This window comes from Yamadazyma tenuis, chromosome 1, assembly GCF_029203305.1.
Source record: "Yamadazyma tenuis chromosome 1, complete sequence".
Taxonomy (NCBI): domain Eukaryota; kingdom Fungi; phylum Ascomycota; class Pichiomycetes; order Serinales; family Debaryomycetaceae; genus Yamadazyma; species Yamadazyma tenuis.
Genome location: NC_089461.1, coordinates 1,258,767 through 1,282,749, shown reverse-complemented (window position 1 = coordinate 1,282,749; position 23,983 = coordinate 1,258,767). Strand labels below are relative to the sequence as shown.

Here is a 23,983-nt window from a genome sequence, read left to right as displayed (position 1 = left end):
CAGAAATTCTTAAGTGCTTAACTTTGATACTTTTCTTGGATGGTAGAGATATTGAATAATCAAAGTACGAAATCTCAATAAGGCTGGTTAAGAATTTTAAATAGCTGTAAAGAAATTGAAGACATTCATGCGACATTCATTCTAGAGAGATGGGTTATCTACTTGGGAATCACTGAACAAAATGTCGTGAAAGGCGCGCAAGAGAGACAATTAATCTTGAACATTTGTCCCCCACGCGAGCCCCCACGCTAATCTAGATTCTAATGATAGATTCAGTTTTTTATGCCTCGTCTGGGGCCACAAGCATCCTGATGATACCCAAACGCGAAGAATCGGTCAGGCGAATACGTCAACACGCACGAAACGTGGGGGAGGATTAGGTAGATTTAGGTTCTTCTCATTGTTCCTAGTGAGCAGCCGTTAGCTATTGCGATACCGGAGCTCAACACTTGCACATTAATTGTAAATTGTCACTTAGTATGATCTGTCCTCCATCCATAACTTGGAATGGTGAGCAATGTTCGTTCTTAGAAATTGAATATCCAACTGCACCTTAAATACCTCCACTATGGCATTAGTTTTCGCACCTTGCCCGTCGAAGGCCGCCAGAAAAGTGAATCACCCCAATTAGTAAGTAAATCGGTCTGGACAATCCCGAGTATGCTAGAACCGGAGAAGTTGGAGTGATCGCTGAGTGCGCAGCACCAATGGTCTTCAATGTAACTATTGGCCTGAGATCTATTTTCAGGTCGATCCAGAGATATGTTCAATTACTAATTGCCGGAACATTGTTGTACCATCCGAAGGTTCCTTCCGCTCCCCCCACCTAAGAAAACCAGCCTTGTAGAGTCTTACAAAGCAAATATTACCTTCGCCGAAATCAGGTCTCGTTGGGTCGTTTCGCGGCCGAAAAAAAATTGGTTTAAATAACCTCCAATATCCAACAAAATTGCCTGGATTTTATTGAACACAAACTCGCTTTTTTGCTGTTTATATATTTGTGTTAACTAATAGTATCAATTCTATAACATGTCTGCTCCAACGTATGTATTAGAATCCACAATCTCATAGGTTGACCTTGGAACTAGATTTGAACCGTGGATGTGTATGGTGGAATCGAATGTGAAATTTTTCACCGCTCATATATATTGCTCCGTTCCGGCGCTCTCATAAATCCACGATTCTCCCCAGTTTTTTTTTGGGGATACATCATTTTCAATGGATCGCCTTCAACTTGTTAACTCACATGTGAGTGGTAATAATAGTCGTACTAACATTGTTGCTAGTGGTGATATTGGTTTGATTGGTTTGGCCGTCATGGGTCAAAACTTGATTTTAAATGCTGCTGACCACGGTTTCACTGTCGTGGCCTACAACAGAACTGTCTCTAAGGTCGATGAATTCTTGGATAACGAAGCCAAGGGTAAGTCTATCATTGGTGCTCACTCTATTGAAGAGTTATGCGCCAACTTGAAGAGGCCAAGAAGAATTATCTTGTTGGTCAAGGCTGGTAAGCCAGTCGATGCTTTTATTGAGCAATTGTTGCCACACTTGGAAAAGGGAGACATCATCATTGACGGTGGTAACTCTCACTTCCCAGACTCCAACAGAAGATACACTGAATTGAACGAAAAGGGTATCTTGTTCGTTGGTTCTGGTGTTTCCGGTGGTGAAGAAGGGGCTAGATATGGTCCATCTTTGATGCCAGGTGGTCACAAGGATGCTTGGCCTCATATCAAGGAAATTTTCCAAAGTATTGCTGCTAAATCCGACGGTGAACCATGTTGTGACTGGGTTGGTGACGCCGGTGCAGGTCATTACGTGAAGATGGTCCACAACGGTATCGAATATGGTGATATGCAATTGATTTGTGAAGCTTATGACTTGATGAAGAGAGTCGGTGGTTTCACTAATAAAGAAATGGGTGATGTTTTGGCCAAATGGAACAAGGGTGTTTTGGACTCTTTCTTGATCGAAATTACAAGAGACATTTTGTACTTTAATGACCCAACTGATAACACCCCATTGTTGGAAAAGATCTTGGACACTGCTGGTCAAAAGGGTACCGGTAAATGGACTGCCATCAACGCTTTGGATTTGGGAATGCCAGTCACTTTAATTGGTGAAGCCGTTTTCTCTAGATGTCTTTCTGCCTTGAAGGATGAAAGAATCACTGCTTCCAAGAAGTTAACCGGTCCATCTCCAATCACTATCACCGACAAGCAACAGTTTGTTGATGACTTGGAACAAGCTTTGTACGCTTCCAAGATTATCTCTTACGCCCAAGGTTTCATGTTGATCAGAGAAGCAGCTAGAGAATACGGCTGGAAATTGAACAACCCAGCCATCGCTTTGATGTGGAGAGGTGGATGTATTATCAGATCTGTTTTCTTAGGTGAAATCACTTCTGCTTTCAGAGAAAACCCAGACTTAGAAAACTTGTTGTTCCATCCATTCTTTAACAAGGCTATCACCAAGGCCCAATCTGGATGGAGAGCAACCATTGGTAAGGCTGTTACTTCTGGTGTTCCAGTTCCAGCTTTCACCACTGCTTTGTCTTTCTACGATGGTTACAGATCTGAAACTTTACCAGCTAACTTGTTGCAAGCTCAAAGAGATTACTTCGGTGCTCACACCTTCAAGGTTTTGCCAGGTAAGGAAAACGACTTCTTGAAGAAGGACGAATGGATCCACGTTAACTGGACTGGTAGAGGTGGTAACATCTCTGCTTCTACTTACGACGCTTAAACGTGTAGCCAAGTGCAAGAATCTCTCTTTTTAGGTAAATCACAAACTAATAAACAAACCAAAATAACTTGTCAATATGGGGAAAACAATTTCATTGATGACGAAAAATAAATATCTATAACAGTAACAAACTTATTCGACCTGGTCTTAATTAGACTTGCAATGGGTCTCTCTTTTTCCATTCCAAGATTAAATCATCCTTTGGAAAAATGGTTGCGAAAACTTTTATCTCCTCTGACAATTCAGTCTTGTGGTGAATCAAATCAGCATACAACAAAAACTTACCCAACATACCAGTGAATAATGTCAATACATAGTTCTTACCAATGCATGCATGAGAACCGTATCCAAACACCAACCAGTTACGTTTAGTCATCTCATCAGTAGCATTGTACCATCTATCAGGGATGAATTCATCTGGATCAGGGTAGACTTCTGGATCGTGTAAGGCTGGGTAAAACGATGGAATAATCATCGAGCCCTTTGGAACAGTGTAGTCTTTTGTGATTGGGAAGTTTTCTTTAGCTAAGTATGGAACCATGAGAACGGGTGGTCTGTATCTAAGACATTCCTTAACAACGTTACTAGTGTAGTTCATTTGTCCAATGAGATCCAAGTCCAATCTAGCGCTCAAATCGTTGTTTCTGACCTTTAATTGCTCTTCTCTAATCTTTTGAGCAACATCTGGTCTATCAGCAACAATTTGGAATAACCAACAAGCCAAAGAAGACGAGGCATCTTGGGAAGCAAACAAAAACGTGAAAATAGCTTCAGAGATTTCTCTCGAAGTGAAGTCTCTACTCAACAATTTAGTCTCTTCATTAGACTGGTCACCACTCTTAGCTTCTTTCATTGAAAAAATCCACTTTTCCATTAAGGACAGAGGTTTACGATTGTTTTCAATAATATCAATTTTGGCTTTATCAGCACACTTTTCAAAAATCTTCATGGTGTCGTCGGCAATCTTTTTACCGTACCAAGTTTTAGTGTAGGGAATGATGATAGGGAAGTTGACCAACTCCAAAGCAGAAGTGATTTTGAAATAGTTGTCAGCGATCATTTTAATTTGTTCATCATTAATGTAATCACCACAGAACGTTCTCAACGACAAAGCACACAATAATTCTCTGAATTCAGGGAAAAATTGTCTTGCACCTTCGTATTCTACGTATTGACTCAAGTAACGTTCCATATACTTTTCTTGGATTGGAATATAGTCCTCCAATGCCTTGGTAGTAAACAACCCATTCAAGGATTTTCTGTAATCAACATGAGCTTGTCCATCCAAGAAGACCCAGTTGGAAGGTCTTAAAATCTTAATAGCCACATCCACCAAACACGGTTTGAGGTACTTTGGAGAGCTCAAGATCTTTCTTGATAATTCCCTGGTAGAAGCAATAACCACAAATTTATGGAAAACAGCTACACAAGACAAATCACCAGAGTCCCATTTTGCCTTGTATTCATCAAATTTAGGGTCTAATGACTCTAAGAACGGACCAATAATGGGCCATATCTTTAAAGCTGGGCCAGCAATACTTCCTTTTTTCATAAGATAGTTAACCTGCTCGAAAGTCAAAAGCAAAACAAGGGTTGTAACGATCCACTGCAAAGTGGAAACTTGAGCGAAGTAGTCGGTGGCTGAAGTCCACAAAAACTTTGCATTGATAACAGAGAGCTCATCTCCAATAGCGCTAGTAGCATTAACACTCATGATGGAGGCTAATTAGAAATCAGGCAAAATGCTAGCGAAGAGGAAACAGATAAAGGATTTTTGAAAGCTTTGTTAGCTAACTAAGGCTTCGCGAACGACCAACTCGTTCCTCGTATGCCGATTTTGTACGATCGTTTAGTGGTCGTGCACATCTCGGAGGAACTATTTACTGGGAGGGCGCACTGCAGGCCCCAGCCCCACTCCGAGGGCTGGCCGATGATCGCGCGCCAGAATATTTTCGCGGTAGACCCCGGCTCCCCACGACCTTCTATAGGTCCGAGTTGGCACCATATCGCGGTAGTATCGGGCCCAGAGACTGTGCTCGCAGACCTATATTTCGCGATGAGATGAAGTTTTTTTACTCATCACAGTATGGGGAAGAGGAAGACTAAATCCAAAACCAGTGACGACCGGAGAAAGAAGCTCAAACAAGATGCAGATTCTCAACTAGACAATGGAGTCTTCTCTGAAAGTGTGCATCAAGGTCCTGATTTAGACATAGATCAAGAGGCAGATTGGGAAACGGCCGAGCAGAGCTATGAATTAAAGCCCAGATCAGCTAAACACAAAGACGTAGTGGAAGGTTTGCCAATCAAGCGACTGGATGGTACAGTGGAAAGAACGCAAAGAGAGCAAACAGTTCCTGAATCTGATGACGAAGAGCAAGAGTTACAAGCTCCAGCACAACCTGAGGAAAAGGAAGAAAGTGAAGATGAATTTAACGACTCGAGTCTTTCACCACGGGAAAGATTGGTTAAGATCAAGGAGGAAGTAGCAGAGTTGGCAGCTCGGTTAATGGAGGACCCAGAAGAAAATACTGCCTGCTTGACGAGACTCAGAAAAATGTCTAAATCGAAGAACTTTGTGGTTAGTCAATTGGCTATCATTTCGTTGGTTCCTGTGTTCAAGAGTTTGGCACCTGGGTATAAAATTCGACAATTGACGGATGCAGAGAAGAGAGAAAAGGTCAGTAAGGAAGTTGCCAGGTTGAGACAATTTGAACAATCGTTGATATACAATTATAAATTGTTCGTTGACCATTTAGGTGACTTAGGAAGGATCACTAGGCTGAACTCCATGAATAATAAGAATATCACAGAAAATCAAGTGAAGCTTGGACAGTTAGCATTGAAAGTCTGCTGTGAAATGGCTTCTTCGGCCTTGAAGTTTTTCAACAACCGTAACGAGTTATTGACAATTATTGTCAAGAGATTGAACAAGAAGCCACAAGATATAGAAGACCACAGAGTTTTTACCAAGTGCATCAGGTTATTGGAACTGTTACTTGCTGAAGATAAAGAACACGGAGAATTATCTCACGATTTGACTAATATCTTATGTAAAACAATTACTGAAAAGAAGTATAGAGTCGATGAGTCGGTGCTCAATATCTTTTTATCATTATCAGTATTGGATGATTACAACCCTTCGGAGGGAGGCAGAAGGTCGGCTCCAAAGCTCAAGAAGAAGGACAGGGTTCATTTGTCTAAGAAGCAACGAAAATCTAGGAAGGAAATGAAGGAAATTGAGGAAGAATTGGAAAAGGCTAAACAGACCATTACCGCTGAAGAAAGAGAAAAGTTCCAGGCGAAGATTTTGCAGAGGTTATTGAAGTTATATTTGGAGATCTTAAAGGTAGGTGCCTCCTCAGTGGATGAAAAGAATGACGCAGGTCTCTTAATGGCAGCTGTGCTTGAAGGGTTATCTAAATTTGGGAAAATGGCCAATTTTGACTTGTTGGGTGATTTTTTGGAAGTTTTACGGGAAATAATGACGGATATTGTGAGTAGCAATTCTTTGACCAACGAAGACGATGCAGACGAAATATACGAAGAAGGCGAATGTGGTCTCTTCGATTCAAGACAAATAAGAACCATCTTGCTTTGTATCATGACGTCTTTCCAACTTACATTAAATCATCTTACAGTCGGTAAATTGCCTATATCTATAGATTTGTCCCGGTTTGTTTCAACCATGTACCTTATTTTATCTGATTTGGCATTGGACTGTGAGCTCGAGTTTAGTTCCAAGTCTTTAAGACTATTGGACCCATTGTCAAACTCTGAGAATCTTGAGAAGCCATCTGTGAACGTTTCGACGAAGTCAGAGTTGCTTCTTAATTGTCTTGACTCAATTTTTTTCCGGTCTAGAAATGGAAGTGTATCAAGAAGCGTGAGTTTTACTAAACGGCTCTACTTATCTATCCTTCATACACCAGAAAAGACGTCTTTGGCTACCCTCAAGTTCATTGGAAAGCTTGTCAATAAGTATGGTGAGAGTTTGAAAGGCTTATGGAACACAGAAGAGAGAATCAGTGGCGAAGGTTCATACCAGCTTGGAATTGAAATACAGAGAGAGGTGGAGTTAGAAAGATGTAACTCATCAGCCGCTACTCTTTGGGAAAATGTGTTATTGGATAAGCATTATTCACCCATGGTGCGAGATGGAGCTCGATCGCTTATGAAACTTAGTAAAGTCAACGATCGGAAGGTGTAGGAAGTGAACAGAATAATACCAGAAGACGAGACAATTTGACGTAAGAAGCATCAGATGTATATAAATGTGTAGTCAACATTATAATCATATAGTATGATACATCACATAGAGGGAATTTTGTCACATCGTATACATCATATAAACAATAGTGAAAAAGTACGAGAGTCAAGAGGTATGGATAACTATAGATATGGAACTATATAGGGAAGAAAAGGAAGTATTTGCTTCAATTGCCCATCTCAGGTTGTAAACCCTTGTGGCTTAATGTGGCATCACAGCATATGTACTCTATAAAATCAGATTACCAGCAAACTCTTTTGCTTTCGACTTCACAAGTCCTTTGTACATGATCCGTACACAATAATATCCTTATCATGATACTCATCACCTTCTCTTAAACAGACTTCAATTCTTTTGAACATCGTTAAGTGGCTACTTGATGTCGCAACCATTATCAAGAAAAATAAGGAACTGCTGAACTCAGTGTCTAAAAATCTCAATTGTTTTACACCTTACCCCACGAACAAAAACCCGTATTGACTAACTTCATCATGTCAGATGCAAGTACTCCAACGACTCTCTTGGTTGTGTTTTTGGTATGTTCGTTCTGTGCACTTTTGATAGCAGTTATTGTTATATACAAGTGTGCTGGTGCTGATTCAACCAGAGGATACGTTAGAGTCGGCAATATCATTGTTGATAACACTAACTTACCCACAGAGTTCTTGAATGACGAAGAGGCATTGGTAGGATTGTCCGAAGAGTATGATTTCAAAAGACTTTCACCTGAAGAACAGTCTTCTTTCCTTAGAGGAGAGCAGTTTACACGAGATAATCCACCTGAATTTCATAACACTAGAGGAAGATCGATCTCAAGAGAGGATGAGATCATAATCAAGGAGAGAGGTGTAAATGCATTTGAATTTGAACAAGATGCTGATAGTTTACAACCTCGATACATTGTTGAAGATAAAACCGAGATCAACTTTCTTGATAACAACTCCCCGTACTCCACTGCCACAAGTGTATTGAATTACAGCTTGCCTGTAAAAAACAGATCCTTCTCCGATTGCATATACTTTGAAACCAAAGTGTTTGAATACTCCAACGCTGGTAATCCTAATGCACATTTTTCCATAGGTCTCGTGACGAAACCATATCCAGCAGGTTTTAGATTACCGGGTTACAACAATTTTTCCATAGCGTACGAAAGTACAGGTAACTTGAAGATAAATAAGCCGTTCCCTACCCCTCTACAGCAACATTGGGGAGAACAGAGCTTTTATAATGCATTGGTACTTCCTCCATTATTACAGAGTGATATTGTTGGATTTGGCTACCACGTCTTGACTGGAACCGTCTTCATAACCCGAAACGGGAAAAAGTTGATGGACGTAATGAAAGGTTTGTTTGTGGATATGTACCCAGCAATCGGATGTTTTCTGACTAATGCCAAGTTCCAGGTGAATTTGGGGCAATTAGGATTTGTTTGGATCGAAGCCAACGTCAAGAAATACGGATTCATTTCTACTAGTGACTACAAAAGAATCAGAGGAGATAGAGGACTTGCATCATTACCTCAGTATGGGACCTCGTCAAGCCTAAGAGGAGATCAACTCTTGGACAAGGGTGATGAGCTTCCTCCAAAATATCCTGAAGATGAACTCGATTTCTTTGGTCGGTCTCGTAATCTCATTGCTTCATCTTCCAAACATGGAAATATTAACGATTTTGATGAGAAGGATGATGCTGAATGCAAGTCCAAGATCACGCATGAGCCTGAGGAAATCATGGATTTGAGAGAGAGATTGTATGAGCAGAATATAACATTTGAATCAGATTCCAGCCAACAGTCTGACGCAGAAAGGTCTCCTCTTTTAGAGACTTCCCCTTTGTTAGCCAAGTCTCCTAACTACGGCAGCAGCAAAGAAAACCTGAAATCTTCCGAAGATATAAGCTCATCGCGAGTGTTGAACTCGTCCTGGGAAGGTACCCCCACAGGCATAGCATCATCACAGGAGATAGCCAACCCACAACTAGAAGGAAGTTCGCATAGTCATACCCAAAATAGAAGTAACAATGTGAAGAACAAAAAGAAGAAAAAGCTGAAAAAGTCACACCGGAAGTAGTGAAGGGTGATATATTAACCAATAGTAATAATATAATTTATACATGCTACACTAATTATACAAGGGGTATTATTCCTTTAGAGTCAAGAGGATTCTTCTCTTATTTCTTTGCTCTTAGAACCCAGTATCGATTTTTCTGGGTCTACCTCTTGGTCTCTTCATTTGATTTGGCACGGGATTGGTAACTGACTTTTTTCGTTTGTGTTTCATACCTCCAATTCTAACACCTTTGACCGTAATTCCTGTTTCTTCCACAGCGAATTTTCGGGGTCTGCCACGCTTATCCTTCTTTTGCAAAAGCTTCGAAGCTTCCGAGGCATCATACTCTCTCAAAAGGTAAGCCGATTGCAGCTTATCTACATAACTGGAAAGCACTGGTCCGTCTTCACGTTTCATTTGCGTCCTCAACGCCTTATAGTTGGGATGCGATGAGTCGATGTAGCTGTTTAAAGTAGGATCGAGGATTAAAAGCTTTGGACGACCTCTCTTTCTCTTTTCCGCAGGAACAGGTGGTGGGTTATCAAACTGATGGAAGGTGGGGTTTGTTGCTTCAAGACTTTGGTTCTTTGGTTTTCTTCCTCTCTTACGAATCGGCTGATCGGGGCCGGCTACTGCTCCCGAAGAGGCAGAGGTTGGGGGAGTAGATCCAGAGGCTGATGTGATTTTGGAAGATACCAGCTCGACACCTACTGGACTTATGTGCTTGGAAAGCTTTGAAGGGCCATTAGAGAGCTGTTGAGGCAGCTTATGGAGGTATTGATCGTGGGTCACCGCTTGAGGTTGGGTCTGGTGATGTTGTTGTTGGCCATGGACTTGGAGGTGCAGAGGCTGGACTTGCTGATGGAGTGGTTGCTGTTGTAGATGCTGTTGAAACAGGTTCTGTTGCTGTTGGAGATGGTTCTGTTGCTGTTGAAGATGCTGGTGCAGAAGATGTTGTTGAGTTCCTGGAAGTTGAGGTTGGGTCTGCGTCTGAACTAATTGGACTTGAGGTTGTTGCCGTGGTTTCAAGTCTAGGTCTTGATGGTAGCCATCCAAGTGATGATCATCTTCATAACCAATGGATTGCATCGAATAGGTCTGAGGAGCCGCCTGCTGTTTAAGTTGCTCGAGGTAACGAGTTTGGCTCTGATGCTGGGGATGGGACTGAAGCTGCTGGGGCTGCTGGGGCTGCTGCGGCGAATTGCGGATTTGTTGGGGCATATGTTGCATCTGCTGTTGGTTGAATTGGCTACCATATTGGTTGGGGTATTGAACCTGAAGAAGCTGCTGGTATTGTTGTTGTTGTTGTTGATACTGCTGCTGTGGATACATTTGGAGGAAGTTAGCATCATATATGGTCAGCGCTGGGTACTGGCGATTTTGATTCTGGTACTGGCTCATCTGCTGTTGTTGTTGCTGCTGTTGATAATTCATTTGCGGCTGTTGAGAGGCTGTTTGTGTTTGGGGAGACTGCTGTTGCTGCTGCTGATAGTAATTACGAGGAGGCATTCCCAAGTGGTGGCCAGTGACGCTGGCGGTGACGGGTGGGTTACTTATTATCCTGGTATTTTGTGGTTGTGGATAATTGGAGTAGTTACGGGTAGTGGAGGTGGCACCGCTGGCAGCACCAGAGGAAGAAGGACCTCCGACCGCTGGTTGAACCATATGCCCCATGCCAGACATCGAGGCATTCGAGGCAACAGTTGAGGATGGAGGCATGTTTGTTACCATACCGTTACCATTGTAGAGTTTGGGTGACGAGCCACTAATGGAGTTGATAGCACCCATGGCGTTCATGTTGACGGCGTTAACATTGACGTTCTTGCGGTCCTGCTGTGCCACAGGATAACTTGGGTACGGGTTGTACATGGTTCAGGCTTCTAGAAGGAAAGTGATCTATAGTTGTTATTTTTTTATTTTTAGGAGGGATAGAAGACTCCAACTGGAAGTAGCGGGATGAAATTGCAGGGTTGAAATCAAATTGAGTGGAGGAAGAATTGATTGGGGATACCACGGAGGAACGTGGAGTCGTACAAGGGGGTGGGCTTAAAAGATGAAAAGATTTGAGATAGAAGTGATAAGTCTTCAAAAATAAAGAAAAAAAAACGGATTTTTTTTTATGAGACAGACAAGGCATTTATTTTTATTTAAACCTTGTATAATAATCCTAACGAAGATCGCGTAAACAATATTGGACGATTTTAGGTATGAGCAGTGGGATACATAATACTTACATGGACTAGAGAAAAACTACCAGGTTCATAGGCCAGCAATGTTTGTGTATTTTATTCTATTCTATTCACTCAACCACGTTTAAGCTTTTGCTGGGAATTTGTTCCAATAAGCTGTTTTGGAAGTACTCGACGAACTCCACTGAATCAGTCAATTTGTCGTCAAACTTCACCTTGAACTCGACATCAACCACGCCGGAGCCTGAGCCGGAGCCGGAGTTCACCTCTTTGCCTGGAGTAGACATTAAGTCATCGAAAGCGTCAATTGGTGCAAACAACCTGTTGAGGTTTGAGGTTGGGAATTTGTAGGAGATGTCGTAGACCTGGAATCTCGATTTGGTGGGAGGAGCAGCCAATAAGTCGTCGAAAATGTCGTCTGCATTCAGTATGATGGACAGACCTGAAGGAGACGTGGCGAATTCGGGGAACCGAGCGGCATACGTCCTGGTGATAGCGCTATGAATGGAGTTTTCAAATGCATAACGGAATTGATCGTTTGGCACATCTAAAGGAGCAGATACTTTCAATGTCAAGATGTTCTTTGGCTTGACAGGCTCTGCGGGCTTATCAGCAGCCTTTTCAGCGGGTTTGGAAGCTTCAGGTTCTTTCAACACGATGTTTGACAAGTCCAAGTGTTGTTTCTCATGGATGAAGTTGGCGACCGATACCACCGAGTCTTTTTGGATTTCTCCCAAGTACGCCAACACATCTCCCTTCAAAAGACGACCGTTAGGTCCCGAGGCCTCTATCTTAGCGAAGGCATCTTCAGGAGAAATATGGTGTTTGTGGAGCAATAGTTCAACCGATGGGAAGAGCTTTTGGTTGGGGTTGGCTTTAGTGATTACAGAACCAGACGAAGGTACTGGGGCTGACTTGGCGGGAGCTGGTTCCAGCTTAGAGGGAGAAGGCTTGGAGGCCTCGGGGGTTATTGCTTCTCTGGTGGGTTCTTCCTCCGCAGGTGGTTTTTCAAGAGTAGCCAAGTCGTCATTAGGTTCTGCCAAATAGGCAATAGGCTTCCCCACTGGGATCCCGGAGTCACCGTTGTTAGCAAGAATCTCCCACAAAATTCCATCGTCCTGGGCTTCCACATCGATTGTGGCCTTATCAGTTTCAATTTCAATTAAAACATCTCCAGCAGCGAAAGATTCGCCGGGCTTGACTTTCCAGGCGGTGATGCCACCTTCCGTCATGGTGGGAGACATGGCAGGCATGCGGAAGATGGAGGCGGCAGCGATTCGAGCCGACGTATGGAATTGGCTTTTGGCTGCCCGAATGCTGTGGCTAGCGGTTGTCCTTAACATGGCGAATGAATTTGTGAGCTGTTGTTGGGACGGGGATATTTGACCGATTTGTATGGGAAGAGTTTGCGACTTCGGGCGCGCACTTTCCGGGGCAAAGACAGACCTGTGGGCTCTGGAGTCTAGAGCTTACGTAATTACGTGACAAAAACCTTGGTATTCTGAGTCTCATGTATTTCTGGATCTGCTGATGGACAATTGTCGGACGCCGGGAGGTGCTCTTTCAATGTTTGACCCATACACCCATATTCCCAGGAGCTAACCGTTATTGTCCTCGTGATAGCCTTCCTCTTCCCCGATCGCCGGGGCGCGCTTGGGCACAGAAAAAAAACTTCTTAGAATGTATCTCTAGATTCAGCCATACACAAAGTTTCCTTCACTGTTATCCACTAGAACCTGGTAGATACCAAAACTAATCTAACACACGTCGTTCAACACTCACGCCCTAGCTTACAAGCAGCAGTATTAAGTGTTCTTCTGTTTCCATTTTTAGTGCAAAGTGCTAAGTTGTTTACACGACAGGTGACATTAGCTACTTTGAGGCGCAACATATTCGTTAAAAACTTTACTGTTTCACCCTATTCCTTAAATAACGTACCAAAGGTACAACATTCGAAGTTACACACTGCTAACAACAAAATTAGCCACCTTCAACAAGACATTTGAACAATATGAGAAGGATCATAGTAATCCTAAAAAAGTACCTGCGTTTTATCGGACCAGGTCTCATGGTTTCGGTGGCATATATGGATCCCGGTAACTACTCGACTGCAGTGGCAGCAGGCTCAGTATATCAGTATAAGCTTTTGTTTCTGATACTTCTTCTGAATTGTTTGGCTATATTCCTCCAGATTCTTCTGGCACGACTTGGTTGTGTGACCGGTCTTGATCTTGCCACCAACTGCCGCATCCACTTGAACCACCGTATCAACATGTTAGTGTATGTGATGGCTGAAATCGCCATTATTGCTACTGATTTGGCCGAAGTGGTGGGGACGGCCATTGCTCTCAACATCTTGTTCAACTTACCACTTGTGGTGGGTGTACTTATCACCATTATAGATGTGTTGGTGGTGTTGATGGCCTACCGCCCAAACGGCCCCCTTCTTTTCGTAAGAATCTTTGAGATGTTTGTCTCAGTTCTTGTGACTGCTACTGTGATATGCTTCGGTATCGAATTATACCAGGTGAGCCATGATAAAAGTATTGATTTTGACCTTGGAGATGTGTTCAAAGGGTTTTTACCCAACGAGAAGGTGATCGATTTGAGTGATAGAGAGGGAGGAAACGGATTGTTTTTGAGTTTAGCCATCTTGGGAGCAACCGTGATGCCTCATTCATTGTACTTGGGATCAGGCCTTGTTCAATCCCGTCTTAAAGACTACGACAATAGAAATGGGTACACTATACCATCGTCAGAGGGTGAGGTTTCAGATGTCCATGAAATTGAAGGCGAAGGGGATGAGTTTCCTGAGGATAGCATTCAAGACATACGCCAAAAATATGCACAGGAAGAGGAGGACCACTACAGACCTTCCATCCATGCTATCAATGATACCATGTCATACACAATTGTGGAACTTGTGATTTCCTTGTTCACGGTGGCATTGTTTGTCAACTCTGCCATTTTGATAGTGGCTGGAGCCACTTTGAAGAAGAAAGATGATAAGAGAGATGATGAACATGAACATGATGGAAACGAGTCAGATGACGAAGATGAACATTACGAGAATGCTGATTTGTTTACAATCTACAAGCTTCTCTCAACCCACTTGTCTAAGACAGCAGGTGTAGTGTTTGCATTGGCTTTATTGTTCAGTGGTCAAAGTGCTGGTATTGTATGTACTCTTGCTGGTCAAATGGTTTCTGAAGGGTTCTTGAGTTGGACAATGCCTCCAGTGGCCAGAAGATTAATTACTAGAGCCTTGGCCATCTTACCATGCTTTATGGTGGTGTTGATGACTGGAAGAGAAGGTTTGGCCAATGTTCTTAACTTGAGTCAGGTGGTGTTATCTTTGCTATTACCATTTGTAACTGCACCATTGATTATGTTCACTTGCTCCAAAGAGATCATGAGAGTGCCTATAACTGCAGCTTATGAAGGTGACATTGAAACTGAAGAAGATTTCAGCATCCACACCAGTGAACACGATCATATGCGGTATAAAAGCAGAGAACCTGCCATCAAGTTGCAAGATTTGCGAAAGAGCCATCCATGTGCTGGATTCGAAGAAGAAGAACCACTTCAAATCAGCTCCAGCACCCAAGAAAATGAGAGTTTGATACAACATACGAATGACTTACGATCCATAAACCACCCCGAGTATGCGGCTGGCATTCCAACAAATCGTAAAGACCCGTACGACAATAAAGTAGTGGGATACAAGGATTTGAGCAATGGCCCTTTGACGACTGTCGGAGCTATCTTAGTATGGGGCTTCATAACTGCTCTTAACTTGTTTTTAATCGGAAGTTTGGTTTTGGGATACGACGTGCCCTTTTAAGTTAGTTTGATTCTTATAGCATTTTTTCACGAGAATAATGAATAGATTTTTTGTACAAAAAAGTTCGCGATGCTGAGAAATAATCGTTCAGCTCCAATCATGTCCACTCTCGATACATTTATAAGTTCTACCGCCAAACTTCTAGCAGCGTACCCTACGACGGCCCGGGTGTCCATAACGTATGCCAACGAGCACAAGAAGCTTGAGAGAAGAACCAAAAATTCCAAAAAACCTAGCGAGAAATCCGCTTCCAATTATGTTTCCTTTAAGGTGTTTGAGCCAAGCCTGGGGAAGGTTATTAAATACAAAACGTACAAAGTCAAAGAACTCTCCAAACTCATTACGTTCTTGGGTCCTCGAGGTGTTACTTCCAACGATGCCCAAAAAGTACCAGGTTTGAGTAGTATCATGTCAAATAAGAAGTTCGACGAGTCTGAAAAACTCGATACCCTTGTTCCAGCAGTACCTCCTTCAGCAGAAACTAAAGATAAAAAGAAGAAAAAGAAGAAGAGCGGTAAGAAATGATTTCTGAGAACAAGCATATATTGATCTGTATTAAAATATATAACATTCCTTCTTTTCCCAGAGACAATTGAATAACACAAAAAACAATACAGATATTAAAGGTAAAATGATAGAACTGAAAATTGGATCAAGAAACAAGCACAGGATTGAACACCTATGATACCAGACATCAAGGAAACCGAAATAGAGAAGGTGTTCTTTCTCCAATCAAAACCTGAAACAAACCAAAAGTACCCCTAGTACTTGAACAAACCCCTGAACTTAGAAACTAACCCATCCTTCTTGAACCGACCTGAAGTATTTGAAGGGGTATTGGTAACATCACCACCTTTAGCAACAGGAGATATCGGATAGGAACCTGGAATTCTCAATTCATCAGGTTTGTTAAGAGTCGAATTGGAGTCAGACAAGTTCATGACAGTACCTCCACCGGTTACAGCAGAAGATGTCGTTGGACGTGGATCCAGGCCTGTAACAGGTGTCTCTGTAGGTGTGACTGGTGGACTATCTGCTTCTGCCAAATCCTCAAACTTCGAAGAGTTGCTAGGAATCGAAACGGCAGCAAACGAGGAGGCACCCGTCAATACCTGATGAATTTCGTGCTCCTTGCCCCCGGAATCTGACTCAGTGGATTCCAGGGCTGACTCCGGTTCAACAGTAGATTCCTTCTCAAACTCCTCGTACAAGCTCAACTCATCTTCATCGATGAAGTTGTTTTCGATTCCACTTTCATCCGAAGCAGTCTTGTAATGAGGACCAAGCTTCCACTCGGTGCCATTAATGACAAACTTAAAGATCAATTTCTGTTTCGCTGGTAACTTGATTATGCCCGCAAACCCATTGGAATCTTTGGCCAATGGAGGGTTTGCTCTGGACCAATTATCAAAGTTTCCAGTCACTTGCACGGACTCTACTGAGTCTTCGAGCGGCCTGTAATGTTAGTAGGGATTTTAGGGGGCCAATGGGTTAAAGTATATGGGTTTGGGCTGACAGGGATCGGTAAATCAAACAAAATACAAGTATCAGTCCCATACACAAGCCTCAATTGCAAACCCATCAAGGGTGGTATACGTACCATTCGAATTTATAGTAATAGTAAGCCATTTGAAGGTCTCAGATACACACACAAAACACGTGAGTTAATGTAGACAATATAACTTCTGATCTTACTGATAATAACCAAGCGGAAAAAAAAGTGGTTTAAAATCAAGAGTTAAAAAGGGATCTGATTTATCGCAAAAATATTTTGTGTAATCGGGAGGTGTCAAGATAAGACAGGGGCCACAAAATATGGAGCGACAATGGTACGATCCGAGCCATGATCGAAATCGCTCACAAGCCGGTGCGATTCGTTGACCGTAAGTCTATATAACGGGCATAGCCCAGGTAGGAGGGGTGTACCTATGTTATTTTTTTTGCTTGCCTGCACTTAGAGGTTCGTACATTTTTTTGTTGTAGCAAAGTGGATATAAATGCGACCGCCGTAATCAGGATTTATGCTGCAAACGAGTTAAAGAGATACCATGAATGGGCGACAATTTCATTATCTCACAGGGAATAGCACTAAGGAGGCAGTTTGGCAGGAAATAATATGAGTTATTGACCAGACTTGTAGGTAATTGGGGTTTGTTCGATGGTAATTCTGGGATAAGTTGTTGGGGTGATGCAACTGATTATCAGAACAAGGCGAGGAGGGCAAAATCGCTAAGCGTGGCAGGGTCTATATCACGTGATAATTGCGAAGTGGGTGTATGGGTCAAACCCAGGTCGCTTGCCAAGTCCACTACCGCCAAATTACGCGTTCACTGAAAAATACATTAGGTTTTGTTTCACAAAAGAACACCTGTTTTCACAGCTAGGACTTCCCAGTAATCTTTGAATTCGTTTGTACTGTGCTATTGTTGCCCACTTGCGTATCATAACTGTTCCTCTGTCCATTTCCTGCTGAAAAAACAATGGCCAAGTCCAAGTCTTCTAAGGCCCCCATTCAAAAGGCCACTGTGTCTGTTGATGATCCCATTGATGATTTATCATTTTCCAATGGGCCTTCAAGACCCTTTCTCAACACCACTCCTTCCTTAGATGTTGTAAAAGCCAGAAAGTTGTTGCCAAAAGAGTACCTTTTGTTGGCATCGTTGGTGGTGTTTGCTGTGAATATCAGATTGGCAGATTTAGCTTTTCCTAACTCGGTCGTCTTCGATGAAGTTCATTTTGGAGGGTTTTCCAAGAAGTACATTTTGGGAACATACTTTATGGATGTCCATCCTCCCTTGGCCAAGATGCTTTTTGCGGCAGTAGCATTGGTTGGCGGTTTCAAGGGTGATTTCTCCTTTGAAAAAATCGGTAATGAATACCCTGAAGGTGTCCCATTCCAACTTATGAGAATCTTCCCAGCGCTTTTAGGTATCGGAACTGTGTTATTGTGCTACTTGACTTTACGTGCTGGCGGCTGTAGACCCACTGTGTGTTTTATCACCAGTGGGTTGTTGATTATTGAGAATGCCAATGTTACCATCTCCAGGTACATTTTATTGGACTCGCCATTGATATTTTTCATTGCGGCTGCCGTGTACTCATACAAGAGATTTGAGAACCTGGTTCCATTTACTTTTACCTGGTACAAGAGCTTGATCGCGTGTGGTATTGCCTTGGGGCTTTCGTTGAGTTCCAAATGGGTTGGTTTGTTCACGATTTCCTGGGTCGGAGTATGCTGCTTGTTGCAATTGTGGTTCATCATCGGTGACTTATCGGTGAGACCTAAAACAATTCTCAGTCACTTTGCAATCCGTGGTGCTGTGTTGTTGGGAATTCCACTTGCCTTGTACATCACCTTTTTCTATATCCACTTCAATTTGTTGCCTAACGAAGGCGATGGGGCTGCTTTCATGTCAAGTGCTTTTAGAACTACTTTGAATGGAAACACCATTCCTCGTGACATTGAGGCTCATGTCGGATTGGGTTCAATCGTCACTATACGTCACGTGGAAACTCAAGCTGGTTACTTACACTCTCACAACCATTTCTATCCAGCTGGTTCCAAGCAACAACAAATCACTTTGTACCCACACTTGGATTCCAACAACAAATGGGTAATTGAACACTATAACAGAACGACCACCGAAGAATTCGAACCACTTCATGATGGTATGAAGATTAGATTGAAGCACCTCAACACTGGAAAGAGATTACACTCACATGACGAAAAGCCTCCAGTCAGTGAAAGAGACTGGCAAAAGGAAGTTAGTTGTTATGGTTATGAAGGATTTGCAGGTGATGCCAATGATGATTGGATCGTTGAAGTAATTCAAAAGAGCACCAAAGATATTCCTTCCAAATACTACGTTAAAGCCTTAACAACCGTTTTCAGATTGAAGCATGCCATGTCCGGTAACTATCTATTTGCTGCTTCTGCCAAGTTACCTAGTTGGGGATTTGAACAACAAGAAGTTACTGCTGCTGGCCTGGGATCTAGACCTTTGACATTTTTCCACATCGAGACCAACGAAAACTATCGGGTACCTTCCAACCACTCGCTCATCGTGAACTACGCAGAACCTTCGTTCTTGGAAAAGTTTGTTGAAGTTCACAAAAGAATGTGGAAGATAAATGCAGGGTTGACCGATCACCACCCATGGCAATCAAGTCCTCATGAATGGCCTTTGTTGTTGAGAGGAATTAACTATTGGGTCAAAGACTCCAAGCATGTGTACTTCTTTGGAAATCCTGCTATTTGGTGGGCTTCTTCTTTATCATTGTTGACTTTCGCTGTGTATGTGACTGTTCAGATTGTAAGATGGCAAGCGGCTAAAGTTGTGGTCGATGAGAAGCATGTTTTCAATTTCAACTACCAAGTGCTCACCTACTTTTTGGGATGGTTCCTTCACTACTTCCCATTCTTTATTATGGGAAGACAATTGTTTTTACACCACTACTTGCCAGCGTTATACTTTGGTATTTTGACGACTGCTCACTTCTTGGACATTGCACTCAGTTACTTTGCCACTCATTCCACCGGAGTGAAGTACGTTGTTTTCGGGATTTTTGGTGCATATATGGCTATCAGCACCTACTTCTACATCAACTACTCTCCTTTAATTTACGGGCAGAAATGGACTAAGTCTCGTTGTGAAGCTGCCAAGTTGGTGGGAACCTGGGACTTTGACTGTAACAGCTACCCCAATAACTTGAGTGAGTACAACTTCAATACTCAAACCAAGACCTCCAAGGCTGATGCCTTGCCCAATGATAATATTGAGCCCAATGAACCTAAAGAGACTCCTCTTGAGGTTGTGAAGAGGGCGATTTCGGAAGAATCGTCTTCTCAAAAGGCCCCGGAAGCAAACAGCGAGAAAAATAATGAAGAAGAGCCTCTTGCCCCTCCAGAAGCCGACCCGGAAACCAATTAGTTTAGTTCCACTGTCTGACACTTGTTTAGAATATACGCTCCCTTTTCATGATGCAACGTTTCGTAGATTTTAGGTTGTGGTCGTGTGTAGGCACAAAATGGTAGCCTCGACTGCGCGACTGGTTCAAGCAAATTATCTGCTGCTACTAACTAATCAACAGCATCACAAGACACGATTGGAACACCACCTTGAATTCCCGTGTTATTACACATTCAGAAGTTGCTCAGAAATTATCATGGAAGTACAACCGCTTTGCCGGATTTGTCGTGGTGAGCACACGGATCTCGAACCCTTGTTGCATCCTTGTAAGTGCAAAGGATCAATCAAGTATATTCATCAACACTGTTTAATGGAATGGCTTAAACACAGCAACAAATCGGTCAAAAAGTGTGATATCTGTAATACCCCATACCAGTTCAGAACCATCTACGATCCCAAAATGCCCGCTCGAATCCCACTCCTGCTGATCTTACTAAAGTTGATGTCGAGTATTGGCAAAACCGTCGGCAAAGGTATCTCCATATTGTTATACATCGTTTGTGTTTGCATACAAGTTCCAATATTTTTCAAATTCATGGGGCGGCTTTGTACGTGGGGGATTGATGGGCGTTTGCCACCAGAAAACCCCAAGTTTATCGAGGCTCTTTTGTACGGAGAAAGCACCTTCAACTCAATATCGTTTGACAACCCTGCAGACTTGACTTTCCACAAGCTCAGACATTTCTTGGACCACACATACTCTAGCGGAGTCATCTATATTCTCGTGTATGTGCTTGTACACTTGGCTCTTTTTGTGGAGCATGAATGGGTGGTACGTGACGAAGGGTACACAAAGATGTTGATGAAAAGAATTGGCAAAGAACCCAAGTCCAAACTCGCCGACATGTTTCAGGACGCATTGAATGGGTTACGGCAGGAAGCTCGTGATGGCAATGCCAACGCCGGCGATGTGGTGGATAGAATCGAGTTGATCGCGCATGCCATTAATGATTTAAACGGACCCAATTTGCAGAGGAGACGGCAGGACGAGTTGATTGCCGAACTACAAGAGAATACTCGTCGATTCCGGGACGTAGACGAGAATGGTGATGATGATAATGATGATGAGACAGAGGACGAGGAGCAAGATGATTCTGAAGAAACGCATTTCAGACCACCGCCACAAGAACATGTACAGTTCCAACAACCCCAGCAACCAGAACAAAATCCAGAATTAATTGCCCCACTTGAATATGCCGGTTTCGCAGAAGCCCATACTGATGTGCCTATGGACGCTGAACCGAGTAACGCTGTAGGTGCCCCTATCCATCATAATGACGGGGATAATCACGAAGATGGAGATGGAGATGAAAACGACAATGATGATAACAATAACAACGAGAATAACGACACTAACAACAACGATAATGGCAACGACCGGTTGCAAGCGCAAGAAGAATTCGACAGAATGATGGACGATGTACTAAATGATGGTGAAGATGGCGAAGATGGCGATGAAAACAACGTATTTGCAATGTTGGGCTTGAACTTGAACATGTCTACTCCCATATTGTTGATGATAATGTGTGATGCAGTGATTAGCGTCTATTTATTCATAACTTATTTGATCCCCCAGTCGTTGGGGAGTGCTTTGGTAGGAGCTAATGCTGTTTTATTCCAAGTTGCAAAGACTGTTGTACTTGAACGGCCTTTGAAGTTGATGGACGTCAATGGTGTGATTGCAAACTATGTTTCCACCATGAAGAAGCATAGTACGCAATTGGAGTTCTTACTATACATCTTTTACGATATGGTTTATGTCCCTACCATTGAGGTATTTTCTGACTTGCTTAGATTAACTCAACACCAACCTAGTATGGTAGAAAGAACCATAACCATTGTAACTGGATACTTGTTTATCGGGTGTATTGCGTATATGGTGATGAAGGGCTTATCGAAAAACCAACTGCCCGTGGTGGGAACTCCTAGAAGGGTGTACTCTGCTTTATTTGAGTGTTTTGCAACCCTCAAAGTATTCTTTATATTCTCCATTGAGATATTCTTTTTCCCAGTTTACTGTGGTTGGCTACTTGACTTTTGTTTTGCACCAGTGCTATTGGACAATTTTCAAGTGACGTCCCACGAGTATTTGGTGTTGTTCACTTCAGTTTCAAGCTACTTTTCTGCCAATTATGTCAGAATTACCTTGTACTGGGCTTATGGAACGTTATACATGTTGTCATTTGCATTATTCATAGGAATGACTAGAAACAAAATCTTGAGACCTGGGGTGTTATTCTTCATTAGGAGTCCCGATGACCCGAATGCCAGGCTTATACACGATGCATTAGTGAAGCCATTGGGATTGCAGTTATCCAGAATATATTTGAGTGGGAAAGTGTATACGGCTTTCATTTTCATTGGCATTGGAAGCGTGACTTGGGGATTGAGATACTTGTTAAACCCAGAGCTTTTGTCTAGCCATAAAAATGTATTACTTCCGGTAAAGTTGTATGCATATGGAGACTTGGTGATTTCAGCGTTTGCAGTTTTAGCTTTAATCACAAATAAGGGGTTGATTAGTCGGTACGTTGAGATTTACTGGAAGAGAGCCTTTGAGCTCTCTTGTCACAAGTTGAGATTATCTCACTTCATCCTAGGAAAACCTATTCCACAAGAAAGAGGATATGTTGTGTATCGCAGTTGGAGAGATCTGATTTTGGGTACCAAGCAACCTGACTACTCCAACCCAGTGACTTATAAGGAAGCACTCCAGATGTTTCAAACAACAGATGCAGCTTGTTTCTTCGTGCCAAATGGTACGTACATAAGAGTTCCAGACAACGATACTGTTTCAAGGAAGTATATCAAACACCTTTTTGTGTCCGTCACTAAAGACGACAGACTATTGAGTGTAAACGATATTGTTGAAGAATCCGTAGAAGATCCTGAAGATGACTCAAATGATGAGGAAACCACAACGGAAGACAACTATACCGTCGTTTATAACCCCCCACACTTGAAAGTCCGGTGCGTGGAATTAATTATAATGTTGTGGGTGTTTGCAGTACTTTTGATTATTTCATTATTCCTAACAGCAGTCGTCCTAGGAAAGCCGGTTACAAAGGCTATAAGCGTGGTTACTGGATTTGGTGATTTCTTGGCTGTTCGTGGACTGTCAGGAGCATTAAAGAGTATAGAAAAGTTCATTAACCGGAACAACTGGAAGTTGGCAGATATTACATCATTAAGCATAGGTGCGTTGATGGAGTTGATGACACTTGCATACTATCACAACCATTATGTTGCTATCAACGAGCTCGACCATGTTGATGTGTGGAACAACTTGTTTCTTTTCAATAATGAAAATGGGGGAAACAATAACGGCAACAACGACAGATTAGCAATCAACGTTAGAATTGGAAGGAACTTTGCTATTCCCCTAAATGCCATCACTGCTGCATCAACTTTCCTGTCCGCTTTATTGAGTACTCTTTGGATGGTTAATGCTCATGTATTTGTAGTGGACGTTCCATTAAGAATCTACAAGGACATTGACGTTTTACCATTCTCCGACTTCTATATCGATAGGTGGGCAATTGCAGGGCACTTATTGATCAGTCCATGGACAATCTGGCCCAATATTCGTCTCTTTTTTAGCAGAGACCTTCGAGGTGTCGAAACTTTCAGTTTCAAGGAAGTACTTCACAGGTACGATCTCTATCAGAACTTGGTAAAATTCTGTGTTCTAATATCCTGTGCCGTCTTCATCACCTACAAAATGCATCATCAGACTTATGAAACCCTGGACTTGCTAGTTGCACCGATTGCATTTGGTGGTTTCGTTGTGGTGCATTCGTTTTTCAGGTTGAAGACTTTATTCAACTTCTACGACCAACAGATCAAGAACGAAAAGTATGTTAGGGGAAGAGCATTGGAGAATATTGATGGTTAATAGACTTTACCACTTTCAT

At 42.4% G+C, this 23,983-nt stretch overlaps 11 protein-coding genes across 11 annotated transcripts; 7 read left to right on the top strand and 4 right to left on the bottom strand. All coding sequences in view use genetic code 12, as the record gives it.

Moving 5' to 3' along the window:
* Positions 1–1,029: 1,029 nt before the first annotated feature.
* Positions 1,030–2,748, top strand: GND1 (phosphogluconate dehydrogenase (decarboxylating) gnd1; the record flags this gene model as incomplete). The annotated part of the gene is made up of 2 exons (XM_006688043.2): positions 1,030–1,043; positions 1,287–2,748. The coding sequence occupies 2 exons, from the start codon at positions 1,030–1,032 to the stop codon at positions 2,746–2,748; spliced, it is 1,476 nt and encodes a 491-aa protein (XP_006688106.2).
* A 151-nt stretch (positions 2,749–2,899) lies between these two features.
* Positions 2,900–4,462, bottom strand: ERG5 (RNA polymerase C-22 sterol desaturase; the record flags this gene model as incomplete). Its single annotated transcript, XM_066157490.1, has 1 exon — positions 2,900–4,462. The coding sequence occupies one exon, from the start codon at positions 4,460–4,462 to the stop codon at positions 2,900–2,902; it is 1,563 nt and encodes a 520-aa protein (XP_066013587.1).
* Positions 4,463–4,834: 372 nt separating this feature from the next.
* Positions 4,835–6,958, top strand: PSN45_000631 (uncharacterized protein; the record flags this gene model as incomplete). Its single annotated transcript, XM_006688042.2, has 1 exon — positions 4,835–6,958. One exon carries the CDS (start codon positions 4,835–4,837, stop codon positions 6,956–6,958), a length of 2,124 nt encoding a protein of 707 aa, XP_006688105.1.
* A 551-nt stretch (positions 6,959–7,509) lies between these two features.
* On the top strand, positions 7,510–9,087 carry SSH4 (Rsp5p-dependent ubiquitination, sorting of cargo proteins at the multivesicular body; the record flags this gene model as incomplete). Its single annotated transcript, XM_006688041.2, has 1 exon — positions 7,510–9,087. The coding sequence occupies one exon, from the start codon at positions 7,510–7,512 to the stop codon at positions 9,085–9,087; it is 1,578 nt and encodes a 525-aa protein (XP_006688104.1).
* A 114-nt stretch (positions 9,088–9,201) lies between these two features.
* PSN45_000629 (uncharacterized protein) lies at positions 9,202–10,935 on the bottom strand (the record flags this gene model as incomplete). The annotated part of the gene is made up of 1 exon (XM_006688040.2): positions 9,202–10,935. The coding sequence occupies one exon, from the start codon at positions 10,933–10,935 to the stop codon at positions 9,202–9,204; it is 1,734 nt and encodes a 577-aa protein (XP_006688103.1).
* A 430-nt stretch (positions 10,936–11,365) lies between these two features.
* Positions 11,366–12,598, bottom strand: PDX1 (pyridoxine biosynthesis protein; the record flags this gene model as incomplete). The annotated part of the gene is made up of 1 exon (XM_006688812.1): positions 11,366–12,598. The coding sequence occupies one exon, from the start codon at positions 12,596–12,598 to the stop codon at positions 11,366–11,368; it is 1,233 nt and encodes a 410-aa protein (XP_006688875.1).
* Positions 12,599–13,527: 929 nt separating this feature from the next.
* Positions 13,528–15,099, top strand: SMF1_1 (Manganese transporter smf1; the record flags this gene model as incomplete). The annotated part of the gene is made up of 1 exon (XM_006688039.2): positions 13,528–15,099. The coding sequence occupies one exon, from the start codon at positions 13,528–13,530 to the stop codon at positions 15,097–15,099; it is 1,572 nt and encodes a 523-aa protein (XP_006688102.2).
* A 99-nt stretch (positions 15,100–15,198) lies between these two features.
* Positions 15,199–15,624, top strand: PSN45_000626 (uncharacterized protein; the record flags this gene model as incomplete). The annotated part of the gene is made up of 1 exon (XM_006688037.1): positions 15,199–15,624. The coding sequence occupies one exon, from the start codon at positions 15,199–15,201 to the stop codon at positions 15,622–15,624; it is 426 nt and encodes a 141-aa protein (XP_006688100.1).
* Positions 15,625–15,860: 236 nt separating this feature from the next.
* On the bottom strand, positions 15,861–16,728 carry PSN45_000625 (uncharacterized protein; the record flags this gene model as incomplete). Its single annotated transcript, XM_006688036.2, has 2 exons — positions 15,861–16,554; positions 16,700–16,728. 2 exons carry the CDS (start codon positions 16,726–16,728, stop codon positions 15,861–15,863), a joined length of 723 nt encoding a protein of 240 aa, XP_006688099.1.
* An 851-nt stretch (positions 16,729–17,579) lies between these two features.
* PMT1 (Dolichyl-phosphate-mannose--protein mannosyltransferase 1) lies at positions 17,580–20,030 on the top strand (the record flags this gene model as incomplete). Its single annotated transcript, XM_006688035.2, has 1 exon — positions 17,580–20,030. One exon carries the CDS (start codon positions 17,580–17,582, stop codon positions 20,028–20,030), a length of 2,451 nt encoding a protein of 816 aa, XP_006688098.1.
* A 349-nt stretch (positions 20,031–20,379) lies between these two features.
* Positions 20,380–23,964, top strand: PSN45_000623 (RING-type E3 ubiquitin transferase; the record flags this gene model as incomplete). Its single annotated transcript, XM_066157489.1, has 1 exon — positions 20,380–23,964. The coding sequence occupies one exon, from the start codon at positions 20,380–20,382 to the stop codon at positions 23,962–23,964; it is 3,585 nt and encodes a 1,194-aa protein (XP_066013586.1).
* Between the last annotated feature and the right edge of the window lie 19 nt (positions 23,965–23,983).